General features: G+C 48.9%; 1 protein-coding gene across 3 annotated transcripts; it reads right to left on the bottom strand.

The window, feature by feature from the left end:
* Positions 1–651: 651 nt before the first annotated feature.
* On the bottom strand, positions 652–13326 carry LOC117364779 (glyoxal reductase-like). Of its 3 annotated transcripts, none has more exons than XM_033954387.1 (3): positions 13191–13325; positions 11265–11327; positions 652–2757 (listed from the first exon to the last, which is right to left on the bottom strand). In XM_033954387.1, exon 3 carries the CDS (start codon positions 2741–2743, stop codon positions 1889–1891), a length of 855 nt encoding a protein of 284 aa, XP_033810278.1. In that variant the 5' UTR covers positions 2744–2757; positions 11265–11327; positions 13191–13325; the 3' UTR covers positions 652–1888. The 3 variants fall into 3 exon arrangements, with proteins under 3 accessions (XP_033810278.1, XP_033810279.1, XP_033810280.1); XM_033954388.1 differs by having other exon boundaries at positions 11265–11324; positions 13191–13310; XM_033954389.1 differs by lacking the exon at positions 11265–11327 and having other exon boundaries at positions 13191–13326.
* Between the last annotated feature and the right edge of the window lie 1484 nt (positions 13327–14810).

Raw genomic sequence — 14810 nt, 5'->3', positions numbered from 1 at the left:
TGTTTTCAAGATTTGATAATTTTCCTCAAATTCAATAGATCATTTGCCATCAGACCCTTGAGGAAGTCTTGTCCGCCAAAATAGCCCGTGTCAGGTCCATTAGCCTTTTTATGATCTATATAGACAAGTTTTTATATTGCTTGAAGATATTTAGAAGAAATAAAAGGAAAGTCAAGAACATTGTGTTTTCCACAGACATTCTTTATGTGGATTGCTTCCTTTTTCCTATGGAATATTGGGTCTCCCTGCTTTGCTTCTTACTGTCATTAGCACTGAGCATCCAACTGTTAAGTTCTGGTGCTGTTCCCACAATTTGGAGTGGGTACTGTTCACTTTAGCACCAGTGCTCTGAGTATCGGGACCTCTGCGAGTCATGTTGGTGAAGTCTGTGTAGTTCTACTTCAGCCCTTCACCAGGTCTAGTTGTGCAGCAGCTGGAAGAGTGTCTCATGGGTCTCCTTTGAACTAGTGCAAGGGCTTCCAGTTATCATGTGTTTATTTCCTATGAAGCCAGATCAAAATTCTGAGATAAAGCTGTGTTACAGAAGCTTAACTGCTCCCTTTTCCTAATGTTGGGGTGGATCCCTTTCAGCTGCCATTGCCACACTTCACAAAATATACTGCAGTGCTCACAGAGAATCAGGATGCTGGCAATGTTTGCCTATCCAAGGATGGGATATATTTATGCGTGCATGCATTCATTCAGCATTTCTATTTAACCTAAACACATTACAAGTCACAAACAAAACAAAATGCAATATAACAAAACAATCAATTTAAAATATGAACAGATGAGACCATGCTGGCTAAACTGAAATCTTAAACAGAGAACTATTATTGACTATGGCAACCATAGTCAATAATAATTCTCTATATAAGGCCCCCTTTTATCAAGTTTTGTAAGGGTTGGTTTTTTTTAGCAAAGACTGCTGCGGTAAAAGCTTGATAAAGGGGGAGTATATCTTGGTGCAAGACCCAAGGGCCAAGTTTATAATGGATAGTTAAGCTGGGAAACTCTACTACAGATCAAACACCTGAAAAACAGATCAGAAATGTAGCCCTACTCTCTATGACTGCTAGAAACAGGAAGGATAGGAGATGAGATGTAGAGCCTGTTTCTTAAACATATCTGTAGTGGAGAGATTTGAAATAAAAATAATCTCTGGTGGCTAGTGCCTCCCCCTCATAACACTGAATGAGATGGGACTGATGCCCACTTGTGCCTGTCTCTGCCTTCATCAAAATGGTGGTGCCCTGCTTCCATGCAATGCATTCTGGGCAGGGCCCAGCTGCTATCAGAAACCAGGGAAATTGTATTATTTTAGGCAGGGACTAGGCACCAGCACAATTTTAAAGTCAGGTAGGGTCAGGAGATTAGGCTGATGCTGATCAGCAGCAACTTATTTTTAAAGTTTCAGTCTTCCTGTCAGTGCCTGAGCTTATTGCAGCCTCAACTGACAAGAAGGGCAACATTTCATAATGAGCTGTCAATTACTGCTGTGATTTTAACACAGCAATAATTTGCAAGCCACAGCAAGTTTAAGAGAGCTAACTTCATAATACAGATGCGGCTTTATGGCGAGGCTGTCGGCATCGGCCCCAGAAGTACAGTAGGCCATAATTCTACCTGCATGTCCCAATCACATTCCAGTGCATGCTAAAAGAACTGAAAGTTTTCCTCCTTGGGATCCCAGGAGCACGAGTCAGCCAGGCCCTCTAGCATAGTGCTCAATCCAGTCTGTTGTGTTCTCAGGATATCCACAATGCATATGCATATGAAATAGATTTGCATATATTGCTTCCTTGATATGCAAATCTTTTATGCAGTGTACATATCCTGAAAACACGAGTGGCTGGATATAGCCCGAGGACTGTTGAAAACTACTGCCCTATGCCACAGTGGTGGGGTCCCAACAGTAGTGTGTATCAGAATGCAGCTGGTTCAGCTCCTCCATATCCTGCACAGATAGTACAAAGTCTGTGAGCTGGAAATTCTCAGCAATACGGGTTGGACTGGCAGATTTGGGGATCACACCAATGCCCTGTTGCACAGCCCAGCGCAGAAGGACCTGGGCAGGAGTTCGCCTACACCTCTCTGCCACTCGTTTTACCTCCTCTTTCTTAACAAGTGACCCCACCCCCAGTGATGAATATGCCTGCAGATGAATGCCTGCCTCCTGACAAAAGTGCAACAGATCCTGCTGCACCAGTTGTGGGTGATACTCAACCTGCAGCACTGCAGGACGCACCCGGCACCAAGCCAGCTGCTCCTTCAAATGTTCCAATGTGTAGTTAGAGACACCAATTGACCGAAATCTGCCAGCTTGATTAAGTTTTTCTAGGCTTTCCCAGCTCTGCCGCCTGCTCTCTCTGTTCCGTGGGTCCTCTTTCTGCCAGCCCTGCTTACCTGGCCAGTGAATTAGGTACAGGTCAATGTAATCACAGTCTAAGGCCGCCAGGCTGCGCAAGCCTGCTGCTTCTGCCTCTGGGCCATGGTCCTTTGGTGCTAGCTTGCTGGTGATGAAAATATCCTGCCGGTTGAGGCCATACTTTGGCAACAGGACCTTTAGAGCTTTCCCAATCTCTGCCTCATTGTTGTAGACAGTAGCCGTATCGAAACAGCGGTAGCCTTGCTGCAGGGCAGCATCTAGACACTGATAAACAACATTGTAGCCTTGAATCCGGAAAGTGCCAAAGCCCACCAGTGGCATCTGAATCCCATTATTGAGAGTGATGCTTTCCATGATATAAGTTGGGACTAAAAGGAAAAACATGACTTAAATACAGTGGAGTGAATCTGCATAACAACTATGAAGTTACAGGCCAGAACTACAGGGATGATACCTCACCCTCCCATCTCATATCATTAAATCTGAAAATCCTGCCATGATGGAAAGCACTCTCTCCTGTTCTCATATCTTGAAAAGTTTAGGCTGGCTCAAACTGTTCTTCTGACTGCCCCTGTTTTTTGTTACCCTACATAAGCTGCTACCCTAGATGATGTCTATACTACTTGATGGTTAAAAGCCAGTCCTGAGTTGTCATAGGCCAGGGGTGTCAAAGTCCCTCCTCGAGGGCCGCAATCCAGTCAGAGTTTCAGGATTTCCCCAATGAATATGCATGATATCTATTTGCATGCACAGCTTTCATTGTATGCTAATAGATCTCATGCATATTCATTGCAGAAATCCTGAAAACCCGACTGGATTGCGGCCCTCGAGGAGGGACTTTGACACCCCTGGCCTATGACAACTCGGGGCTGGCTTTTAACCATCAAGTAGTCTAGACTCTAGACTTCATCTAGGGTGGCAGCTTATGTAGGCCAGTGGTTCCCAACCCTGTCCTGGAGGACCCCAGAGCCAATCGGGTTTTCAGGCTAGCCCTAATGAATATGCATGGAGCAGATTTGCATGCCTGTCATTTCCATTATATGCAAATCGCTGTCATGCATATTCATTAGGGCTAGCCTGAAAACCCGATTGGCCTGGGGGTCCTCCAAGACAGGGCTGGGAACCACTGGAGTAGACAATTTTTTAAAAAGGCAAGAACACATGTTAAATTATTTATTTATGAGGGTGTTTCAAAAAGTAACAGCAAATTTAATATTTATATATATATTTCAATTAGATACAAATTATGTCATTTTTCTACATAATCAGACTCCTTTTCAACACATTTTTTTACACCATTGTGCCAACTTCTTTATGTCATTGGAAAAAAGGATTTTTGGTTGTGCCTTCAGCCAGAAATGCACTGCTTCTTTGACTCATCATTGCTTTCAAATCTTTGTCCTCCCAAAGCATCCTTCAAGGGTCCAAACAAAAGGGAGCAAAATCAGGGCTGGATGGAGGATGCTGTAAGATCAGAAATCTCAATCTCTGAATAGTGTCAAGAATTGCAGTGGCCGTGTGAGGGTGTGCGTTATCATGAGGGAGAACAACACCTTGAGACAAAAGTCCTCTGTGACGGCTCCGTATTTTTGGCTTCAACTCCTCCTCCCGTACTGCACTGTATCAGACACTATTCACTGTTTCACCCTTTTCCTGATAGTGCTCCAAAATTGGTCCATTCATATCCTAAAAGAGAGTGAACATGACCTTTCCAGCAGAGGTTGAGACTTGAACTTCTTGACTGGAGATGATGTGTGACATCACTGTGAAGACTGCCTCTTGCTTTCAGGCTCATAATGATGCACCCAGGTTTCGTCCCCTGTAACGATATGTGCCAGGAAGTCTTCTCCTTCATCGTTATAGCACGCCAAAAAGGCTGTGGAAGTCTGCACACAAATCATCCTGTGCTCATCAGTCAGCATGCTAGGCACCTACTTGAGAACCTCCTTGACAATGGTATAGGCGGATCCGATACCGACATTCAATTCCCTGGTCAGCACTTCTAAAGAAATGTGCCTGTTTTCACAAATAATGATAGCACTAGGGCTGTGGAGTCGAAGTCAAGGAGTCTGAGACAATTCTGGGTACCTGGAGTCAGAGTCATGGGAACCAGAAAGCACAGTTACTTACCGTAACAGGTGTTATCCAGGGACAGCAGGCATATATTCTCACATGTGGGTGACGTCATCTACGGAGCCCCAGCGCGGACAGCTTTTCAAGCAAACTTGATTGAAGTTTCAAGTTTGCACACTGCACCACGCATGTGCATGCCTTCTCGCCCACTAGAGGGCGCATCCCACCTCGTGGTCCTCAGTTCCATAACTAGCAAAGAAGCCATCCCCGGGGAGGTGGGCGGGTTGTGAGAATATATGCCTGCTGTCCCTGGATAACACCTGTTACGGTAAGTAACTGTGCTTTATCCGAGGACAAGCAGGCATGATATTCTCACATGTGGGTGACCTCCAAGCCAACCAAAAAAAGGGCAGGTGGGAGGATGGCAATTCAGGAAAACAGGTTACGTAACACCGACTGGCCAAACCGGCCGTCACTTCTGGACAAAGTGTCCAGACAATAGTGGGAGGTGAACGTATGAACCGAAGACCAAGTGGCAGCCTTGCATATGTCCTCCACAGGTGTAGAACGGAGGAAAGCCACAGAAGCTGCCATCGCTCTGACCTTATGCCCCGTGACTCGACCCGGGGGCGGAAGACCAGCCTGAGCATAGCAAAATGAAATACAAGCAGCCAACCAGTTGGACAAGGTGCGCTTGGAAACAGGATGTCCTAAGCGATTAGGGTCAAAGGACAAAAACAATTGAGGAACCTTCCTATGAGACCTGGTGCGTTGGAGGTAAAATGCTAACGCCCTCTTACAGTCAAGCGTGTGAAGCGCCGTCTCGCCAGGATGGGAGTGGGGCTTCGGAAAGAACACAGGAAGGACAATGGACTGATTGAGGTGGAAATCAGACACAACCTTTGGTAAAAATTTCGGATAGGTGCGGAGAACCACCTTATCGTGATGAAACACAGTAAAAGGGGGGTCCGCAACCAAAGCTTGCAACTCACCAATCCGTCGTGCAGATGTGAGTGCAATCAGAAAAACTACCTTCCAAGTCAGAAATTTCAAAAGAGATTTGTCGATTGGCTCAAAGGGAGGTTTCATCAGTTGAGCCAAAACCACATTCAGATCCCACACGACGGGAGGAGGTTTCAGAGGGGGACAAACCCTGAGTAATCCTTTCATGAAGCGTGTCACCAAAGGATGAAGCGAAAGAGCGCGTCCATCCAGGTGTCGATGGAAGGCCGAAATGGCACTGAGATGAGCACGCACAGATGTCGTCTTCAGACCAGAATTAGACAGGTGTAACAAGTAATCCAGAACCGAGGACACCGGAACCGAAGTAGGATCCAGGTGAGAAGATGAACACCAGGAGGAAAACCTGGTCCATTTCTGAGAATAACAAAGCCTGGTCGAAATCTTGCGGGAGGCTTCCAATTCTTCCCTCACGGATTGAGAAACCCGGGGCGAAGTCAAGGAGCAAGGAACCAAGCGGTCAGATGTAACGACTGAAGATTGGGATGCAGCATTGAACCCCGACTCTGAGACAGCAGAGAAGGAAACACAGGTAGAAGTAGAGGCTCCCTGGTACTGAGCTGAAGCAGCAGGGAGAACCAGTGCTGACGCGGCCACCGAGGCGCAATGAGAATCATAGTGGCTGCGGATGATTTGAGACGCACCAACGTTCTCATGATCAGAGGAAAAGGAGGGAACGCATACAGGAACCTCCCTCCCCAGTCGAGAAGGAAGGCATCTGCTTCGAGACGGTCCCGGGAGTACATCCGAGAACAATACAGGGGAAGTTTGCGAGTTTCCGGAGAGGCAAACAGATCCACCTGCGGGGTCCCCCAGCGATCGAAGACTTCGCGCAGGACTCTGGCATTGAGCGACCACTCGTGCGGCTGCAGAAGCCGACTGAGCTTGTCCGCTAAGCAATTCTGTTCTCCCTGAATATAGACCGCCTGTAGGAAGATGTTCCGGGAGATCGCCCACTCCCAAAGGCGAAGTGCCTCCGTGCAGAGGGGCCAAGAGCCCGTCCCACCTTGCTTGTTCACATAGTACATCGCCACTTGGTTGTCCGTGCGTACGAGGACTACCTGATCTTGGAGTAAGTGGTCGAACGCTCGAACCGCCAGAAAGATGGCACGAAGTTCCAGCACGTTGATGTGACAGCGACGGTCTTCCGCTGACCACAGACCCTGTGTCCGTAGACCGTCGAGGTGAGCCCCCCACGCGTACTCCGAGGAGTCCGTGGTCAGAACCTTGCGACATGGAGGAACGAGAAATAGCAAACCCCCGGAAAGATTGGAAGAGTTGGTCCACCAACGGAGCGATCGCCGCAAAGAAGGAGTCACCGTGATGAGACGAGACACCGGATCGCAATCCTGGCGCCACTGGGAGGCCAGGGTCCACTGAGGAATTCTCAGGTGTAGCCTGGCGAACGGAGTGACGTGGACCGTCGATGCCATGTGGCCCAGAAGCATCATCATGCGCTGGGCCGACACCACATGCAGTTGAGAGACCAGACGGCCCAGCCGAACCAAGGCTTCCAACCGAGGCGGCAGGAGGTACGAACGTAGGCGCACAGTGTCCAGCACTGCGCCTATAAATTGAAGTGACTGGGCCGGGCACAACTGCGACTTGGGAAAATTCACCTCGAACCCCAGTCGTTGAAGGAAGGTGATAGACTGTCGGGTCGCTGAGATAACCCCCTCCCTGGTCGGGGCTTTGATCAGCCAATCGTCCAGGTACGGGAAAACATGCAGCCCACGAGATCTCAGGGCTGCCGCGACCACAACCATACACTTCGTGAAGACTCGAGGAGACGAGGCCAGGCCGAAGGGAAGGACCCTGTACTGAAGGTGCAGATCTCCCACCTGGAACCGTAAAAATTTTCGGAAGGCGGGATGCACCAGAACATGGGTGTATGCTTCCTTCAGGTCGAGGGAGCACATCCAGTCCCCTTCCTCCAAGAGAGGGTATAAAACCGGGAGAGACAGCATTCGAAACTTCTCCCGGACCAGGAATTTGTTGAGCTTCCTGAGGTCCAGTATGGGGCGTAAGTCCCCGGTCTTTTTTGGGACCAAAAAGTAACGGGAGTAAAAACCCGTCCCCAGCTGGTCCTTGGGGACCGGTTCCACCGCCCGAAGCTTCAACAGGGCCTTGGCTTCGGCCAGAAGGATGGGAAGTTGGGCCCGATTGTAAGGGGAAGCCCCCGGAGGTTGATCCGGCGGCGCTGACAACAAATTGAGCGAGTAGCCCTCGGAGACGGTCCGGAGCACCCAAGCGTCTGATGTTATTTCGGTCCAAGCCGCATAGAAGGACCGGAGACGCCCCCCTATGGGAAGGGGTTCCTGTGAGATCGCGGAGGGGAACCCGCCCCATCCGCTCAGCCCGTCAAAAGGAGGGCGCGGGCTTGGACGGACCCTGCGCCGGGGCTTGCGTCTGTCCCCCTCTGCCTCGCTGAGATGGGCGTCTAGGCGGCGGCCTAGAGAAAGCCGGGGTTGACTTTTGGGGATACCGCCTCGGAGGAGGACGGAAGGGTTTCTGCGGCGGGGGTCTAGGCTTGGGACGGACCAAGGAGGCCAACGAGCGCTCCTGTTCTGACAACCGTTTGGTCGCCGCCTCTAAAGACTCATCAAACAACTCGGACCCCACACAAGGCAAGTCTGCAAGACGGTCCTGCAGGTTTGGGTCCATATCGAGGGTGCGAAGCCAGGCCAGATGGCGCATGGCCACCGCGAAGGCCGACACCCTCGAAACCAGCTCAAATGTGTCGTACAAAGCATGGAAAAGGTACAACCGCAATTGAGACAGGTTGGACATAAATTTGTCAAAACCCGCCCTTTGGGAGTCCGGTAAGGAGTCACGATATTGAGGGAGGTCCTTCACCATGCCACGCAGATATGAGGAAAAGGTGAAGGCATAATTTAGTACCCTGGTGGCCATCAGGGAATTAGAGTAGAGGCGACGGCCAAACTTGTCCAGGGTCCGACCCTCCCTGCCGGGTGGAACCGCCGCAGAAACCCGGGAGGGTTGTGTCTTTTTCAGGGCAGACTCCACCAGCAAGGACTGGTGGGAGAGTTGCGCCTTCTCAAACCCCTTGGCCGGCACCGTCCTGTATTTAGCCTCCATCTTGGACGGGACGGACATGACTGTAAGAGGGTTAGCCAGATTTTTCAGCCAGGTCTGTAGGAGGACCTTATTGAAGGGGAGCCGAGGAGCCTCCCTAGGTGGAGTGGGAAGGTCCTGCTCCTCAAGGAACTCCTTTGAATATTGGGAACCCGCCGTGAGGTCCAACCCCAGGGCTCGGGCCATGTCCTGCACAAAGGTTGAAAAAGAGGACGGCCGTGCGGGCGGTGAAGGGGTTCTCGACCTCACCGCCGAAGAAATGGGAGAAGCCTCGTGAGAATAATAATGGGGATCCCTGCCGGACCCCGAGCCCCACGAAGTCAGCTCCAAAGGCCTCGAGGGGGTAGAAGAACGTCCCCGCCTCGAAGAGCCTCTAGGCGAGGTACCCGGAGTCTGGGGAACGGTGGCACTCTCCCTTTTCCTCGGCGAGGAATAACGGGAAACCCTTTTAGCAGAGGACCGGAGAAGCCTCGGGTTATCGAGGCGCAACTCCGACATCTGCAATGCCTCGCCCCCGATCGGCGAAGAACGATCACGCCGCCGAGGAGAGCCCCGCGAGCGCTTCGGCTTCCTCGGCCGGCGCCTCGTCCGAGGTCGAGTCGAGGGCGAGGAGCCCCGGGAGGACCTCGAGGAAGAGGAGGAGGAAATGCGTCGCACCCGCCGCACCTTGTCCCGGGGCCGCACGATGCGCTCAGGCGGTGCCCCCGAGGCCGAGGTCGAGGGTAAGACCGAGGCCGAGATCGGTGGAGCCCCGATACCCGAGGCCGAGGTCGCCGAGGTCAGGACCTCCGAGGTCGAAGCAGTTGGGGTCGAAGCCCGCTGCAGCTGTTCAAGGGCCCCCGACAGCTCCGATGAAATTAGAGCTCGGAGGAGGTCCTGAAAGGCCGGAATCCCGACGAAGGTCGGGAGGTCCGAGTCCGGGGCAGGCTCCCTGGAGGGCGACCTCGGTCTCGAGTATTCCCTCGGGGCGTGCGAGGACGGAGCCTTAGGCGGGGCCGAGGACGACCCACCCGCCTTGGCCGGAGCAGAGGATGGCTTCTTAGCAGACCCTGTAGGGGATGGAAAGGAGGACTTACCCGAGGCAGGTTTCGTCCCTGACGTCGACTTCGAGGTCGAGGGGCAAGGCGAAGCCGAGGCCCCCGAGGTCGCCGAGGCCGAGGCCGAGGTCAAGGCCGGGGCCGAAGCCGGGGCCGACGTCGAGGCCTTCAGAGGCGCGGGGTCAACCACAAACAACTCCGCCATTCTCGCCCGTCGGCGGCGGAGAGCCCTGGGCTGGAAGGTGGAACAGCGGTCACAGGAGGCCGTAGGATGATCTGGGCCCAGGCAAATTATGCACCACCGGTGGGGGTCAGTTATGGAGAGCAACCGCTCACACCGGCTGCATTTTTTAAAGCCCGTCACAGGACGGGACATGAACGATGAAACAGGCCGGGAACGAGCGACGTCCCGCGGCCACGGCTGCCGGGAGCCCCCGGAGCCCAACGAAAAGAAAAATATTTATATATTTTTTTTAAATAAACGAATCGAAACGACACGAAAAAACAAAAATAGAAGCACAGCGACCGAATGGAATTCAGACGCGGTGGCAGAAAGGCAGGCAAAGGGAGCTCAAAATCCACAGGGCTTTTTGGCTCCGCGGAAAAAATTGAACTGAGGACCACGAGGTGGGATGCGCCCTCTAGTGGGCGAGAAGGCATGCACATGCGTGGTGCAGTGTGCAAACTTGAAACTTCAATCAAGTTTGCTTGAAAAGCTGTCCGCGCTGGGGCTCCGTAGATGACGTCACCCACATGTGAGAATATCATGCCTGCTTGTCCTGGGATAAACTGAGGATTCGGAGTCAAAGGATTTATCTACCGACTCCACAGCCATGGTCAGCACGACCCACCTTCTCATCAGTGACAACTGTGCTGGGATGACCACAGCAGCCCTCATCACAGATTGAGGTTTGCCCATTTTTAAACGCATTTACCCAGTCATACACTCTTCTATTGCCAATACTGATGAAGCATTCTTCTATGAATTTCACGAGGCTTCACTCCCTCCGACCACAAAAATATGACTGCTCACTGCTCCTTTGCCATGCAAACAGCTAAGGGCACTGTCATTTTGTATATGGTGCCCTACTGATTACAATACAGCAGGAGAGGCAGGGAAGGAGTTCAAACAGCCAAGGAAATTAGTCTTTATTCAAAAATACAGTCCCAACAAGGATTCTAATTTTGGTGTCCAAACGACACCTTCCTCAGGGGACACTGAACTGGCACTGAATCTGTATCGCACACTTGAAAAGTGACAGAAAACGTTCTGACAAAATTGCTCAAGAAGCAGGCCATGCCATCTATTGGGCACTGTCAACACTTCCTCTAAGAATATACCTTTCCTGCATGGGTGTTTGAAATGCTAGGGGTATTTGTTTCATGAAATACTGTCAATTTGCTGTTACTTTTTTGAAAGGCCCTCATACATCACTTAGGTTTGTGTGTTAAAATAAGTGATTCATCAAATTTTAATAAACATTTACCATCATATATCTTACACAAAATACAAAGTTTAAAATTTAAAAGTATTATGTCCAATTACAGGCAGTCCCCGGATTAAGAACAAGTTACATTCTTAAAGCTGTTCTCAAGTTGGATTTGTATGTAACTCAGAACTTGTAGATTTTAAGATTCTTGCTGCTTACCTCTGCTCTCAGCTGATAAAAAGGCCAACTGTCTCCAGTGTTCCCTCTAAGGTACGTCACCTGCTGAGTATTCAAACTATTGTTCAGTTCTAAGTCTTCCTTAGATCTTAACTATAGCAAATCCACAATATTCTAATGGATCACGTATTCACACAGTCCTGTATGTTATTTATTTGTATGGACCTTCTGACTGCAACAGGGCACAACACCGCCTCGGTTGCTACACTCTTCGTCAGTCCAATCTTTATTAATCTTTATTCATTATTTTTATTTATCCTTTTCTTTATATGTATAAAATCTTCATTTCCTTTAAATCATCATATTTATGTTAATCCTATTAGAAAGAGGAACCTCACTTAACTTGATAGTGACTAGTTCACCTTTATACCTCTCCCGACATGCATGTTTCAATATAGAAACTTTTTTCAGGGTCGAGGCAAACGTTTGTGAGAGCAATTCAGTCTGATACAGCACGCACAACCCTACACTGTTCTTAATGTGGCCATTCATTATTCCTGACTCTGCTACAAGAGAAGTGTAGGAGTCTATGCCACTGGAAACACTGCTCAGTGAAATGAAATGAAGCCGCGACGTGTTCTTACGTATGAGTCGTACTTAAGTCGGGCATCTGTAATTCAGGGACTGCTTGTATATATTTTTACAGGATCATTCTGGGAGAAATAGTGTTAGGAAGGTCCTGATAGTTGTTTTTAAATCAGGCCAGTAATTAAATCTAAAATCCAAATGGAAAGCGTGGGCAGGTGAGACAAAAATCATTGGACAGCAATACAAGATCACACCAGTGTCGTAGTAAGAGAGGGGAGGGGGCAGTCCGCTCCGGGTGCCATGTTGATGGGAGCGCTGGAACCCCTCCTCCCCCACCTCTTCCCATTTTTCTCCTCCCCATGCACACCCCCTTCCCTTCCCCCATACCTCTAGTTTAAGTTGTTCGCAGTGAACATGCTCTTTGCAACCCTGTCGGCTCTCCCGCTGACACGCATAGGAAGTGATATCAGAGAGAGCTGATGGGGTCGTGAGGAGCATGTTGTTGACCGCCATGAGCAACAACTTCAACTAGATCAGGGGTCTCAAAGTCCCTCCTTGAGGGCTGCAATCCAGTCAGGTTTTCAGGATTTCCCCAATGAATATGCATGAAATCTATGTGCATGCACTACTTTCAATGCATATCCATTGGGGAAATCCTGAAAACCCGACTGGATTGCGGCCCTCAGGGAGGGACTTTGAGTCCCCTGAACTAGATGTATGGGGAAAGAGAAGAGGGGCACCTCTCACCCTCACTACACCACTGGGTTACACCACCTTATTTTTACAAAAGTAGTTAATAAAAATCTTAGGTCCCCCCTTTACAAAGCCATGCAGCCACATGCCGTGCGGCAAATGCTCCAACACCCATTCAATTCCTATGGGTGTCAAAGCATTTACTGCGCTACTAGCTTTTGCAAAAGAGGGGGTTAAAGAAAGTAGGGATGCTGAGTTTACTCAGTTCCAAGCTAGAGACTTTTTATCCAGTCCTGGTTTTGAATTTACATCCCAAAACAATATGGAATTTGTAGTGTCTGTAAGTGCCACAATGCACCATAATGGAGTGGTCAGAAAGCAGGACTGTCCGTAAACCTTCAGCCTGGAAGTGGATAACTTGGCATCTCTGCGAAAGCTTCACTTATTCTGTCCAAATGCACTTGTAACCGCCCCGTTCCTAGTCAGGTCTCTGGAACTTGCACAGAGTATGGACATAAACTGCAACCTGGGCATGTACCCGACTCTGAGTAAGTGAACAGAGGCACTGGGTGTGTACGCAGGAGCTGGAGCCCTGGGATATACCCTATGTGCAGAGATCCGAATTTTAGGACAGGCACCGGTTTTAGCACAAGGATCGGGTTCCTAGAACAAACAAAATTCACTCACCTTAGAATGGGATCGTCACTGCCTTCCAGAAATTAACTGAACTTATGGTTACCCTTCCTCCCCCCCCTCCGTCTTCAGCACCGCCTCACCCTGTGCACGTGATAGGGAAGGGTCTCTAGCAGGAAGACTGTCGATAAGAGCCAATCAGAAGGCAACGGCCGTTCTCTATTTACGCTCGGTTGGGGGGGAGGAGCGTAGGGTGGTCTCACTCTCAAGTGCTCAGAATTGTTCTTTAACAAAGTTGTGATGCTGAGTGGTTTACGCTAAATACCGAGCCATGCTTTCCGTTAGCACGCAGCTTTGTTAAAAGGCCGCCAGTGTGCCTAAACTCAAGCATTCGAAGTAAATTCCACAAAATTTGTAGGATGGGAGCTAACTACCAAAAAGGGGCCCAAAGAATTTATTGTGGCAAACCGAGCCGAGAGCAGCTTTTTTATTATTATTCGACTCCGGATCAAATGAACTTTCAAATGGTGCTAGAGGAGGGGGGTTTAGAGGAATCTGAAGTGCTGCATTTTTATTTTAGGCCTTTTATTTTCGCATGATTCACGGTGTAAGAGTTTTACATATGTTTGTTGTACTAAAAGTAGGAAGAGGCAGGGAAGGATTAAAATTTAAGCAAATTAGGCATATGCCTAGGACTTAGATGTTTAGGAGGGATCATCTCACAAAATTCGAATTCAATAGCTTCCAAACCAGATTTTGTTCTCCTAAATTAACTACTAACAGAAATAAAAGTGGAAGTGGGTCAGGGCTACCACACACCCTGTGCATTGTCTTCCAGATGGCAAGCAGCCCTTCTTACCTGCTTCTTCATCTGCAGGATTCTGCACTGGTAGACAGTGACACAGGAATGGTTACCCACAGTTAATCTGGGACAGGGATAAAACTTTGTCCTTGTGTCATTCTTTTAAGCTTGAGACTAGTATCACTATGTAAAAGCTTAATCACATCTTAGACAACTGGCAACTAAATTCAATGATTTTTAAAACCGTGGAAGCTGCTTTTGGATTTAAATGAACTACAGTACTGTTAAATGACATCATTTGTGTCTTGTCTGTCTTTGATGTAGCAACAAAAATCTTGTCTGCTGATGAGATTCCTACTTTCTGCAACATCCTTACTTTATGTGCCCAGCTGTTTAGACATCTTACCATTACTGCCACAAATTCATCTATTTCCAACATTTAATAGACACTTATTTTCCGGTTAATCCACTACACAGTGTAAGTTCTCTTCTATACCCATGTCTGAAAGACAATCCAATTACCTTCCTAGCTGATGTATAAAACATAGGCAACTGAACCTTTGGGAAGGTACAAAACCAGATTGAAACGGAAGGCTATATTTGTTATTTATAAACAGTTGTACAGAATATTCCTCCTTTTTATACTAAAAAAAAAAAAGATTTAAATATAAAATCATAAGTGTTTGAGGCTTATGCAAATGAGGATAGAGCCCATGGGGATGGGTACAAACTTTGTCCCCATGTCATTTTCTACTGCAGTCAGAACCCAGCCAGTCTTATTTGTAGGAGTACTATAAATAGATTACAATGGGAGTGTGCCAATTCATTTACTTGCCTAGGGCCCAATAGAAGGGTTAATCCTATCCTAGAGC

Source organism: Geotrypetes seraphini, chromosome 8, assembly GCF_902459505.1.
Source record: "Geotrypetes seraphini chromosome 8, aGeoSer1.1, whole genome shotgun sequence".
NCBI lineage: Eukaryota > Metazoa > Chordata > Amphibia > Gymnophiona > Dermophiidae > Geotrypetes > Geotrypetes seraphini.
This window is presented reverse-complemented; position numbering and strand designations above follow the sequence as displayed.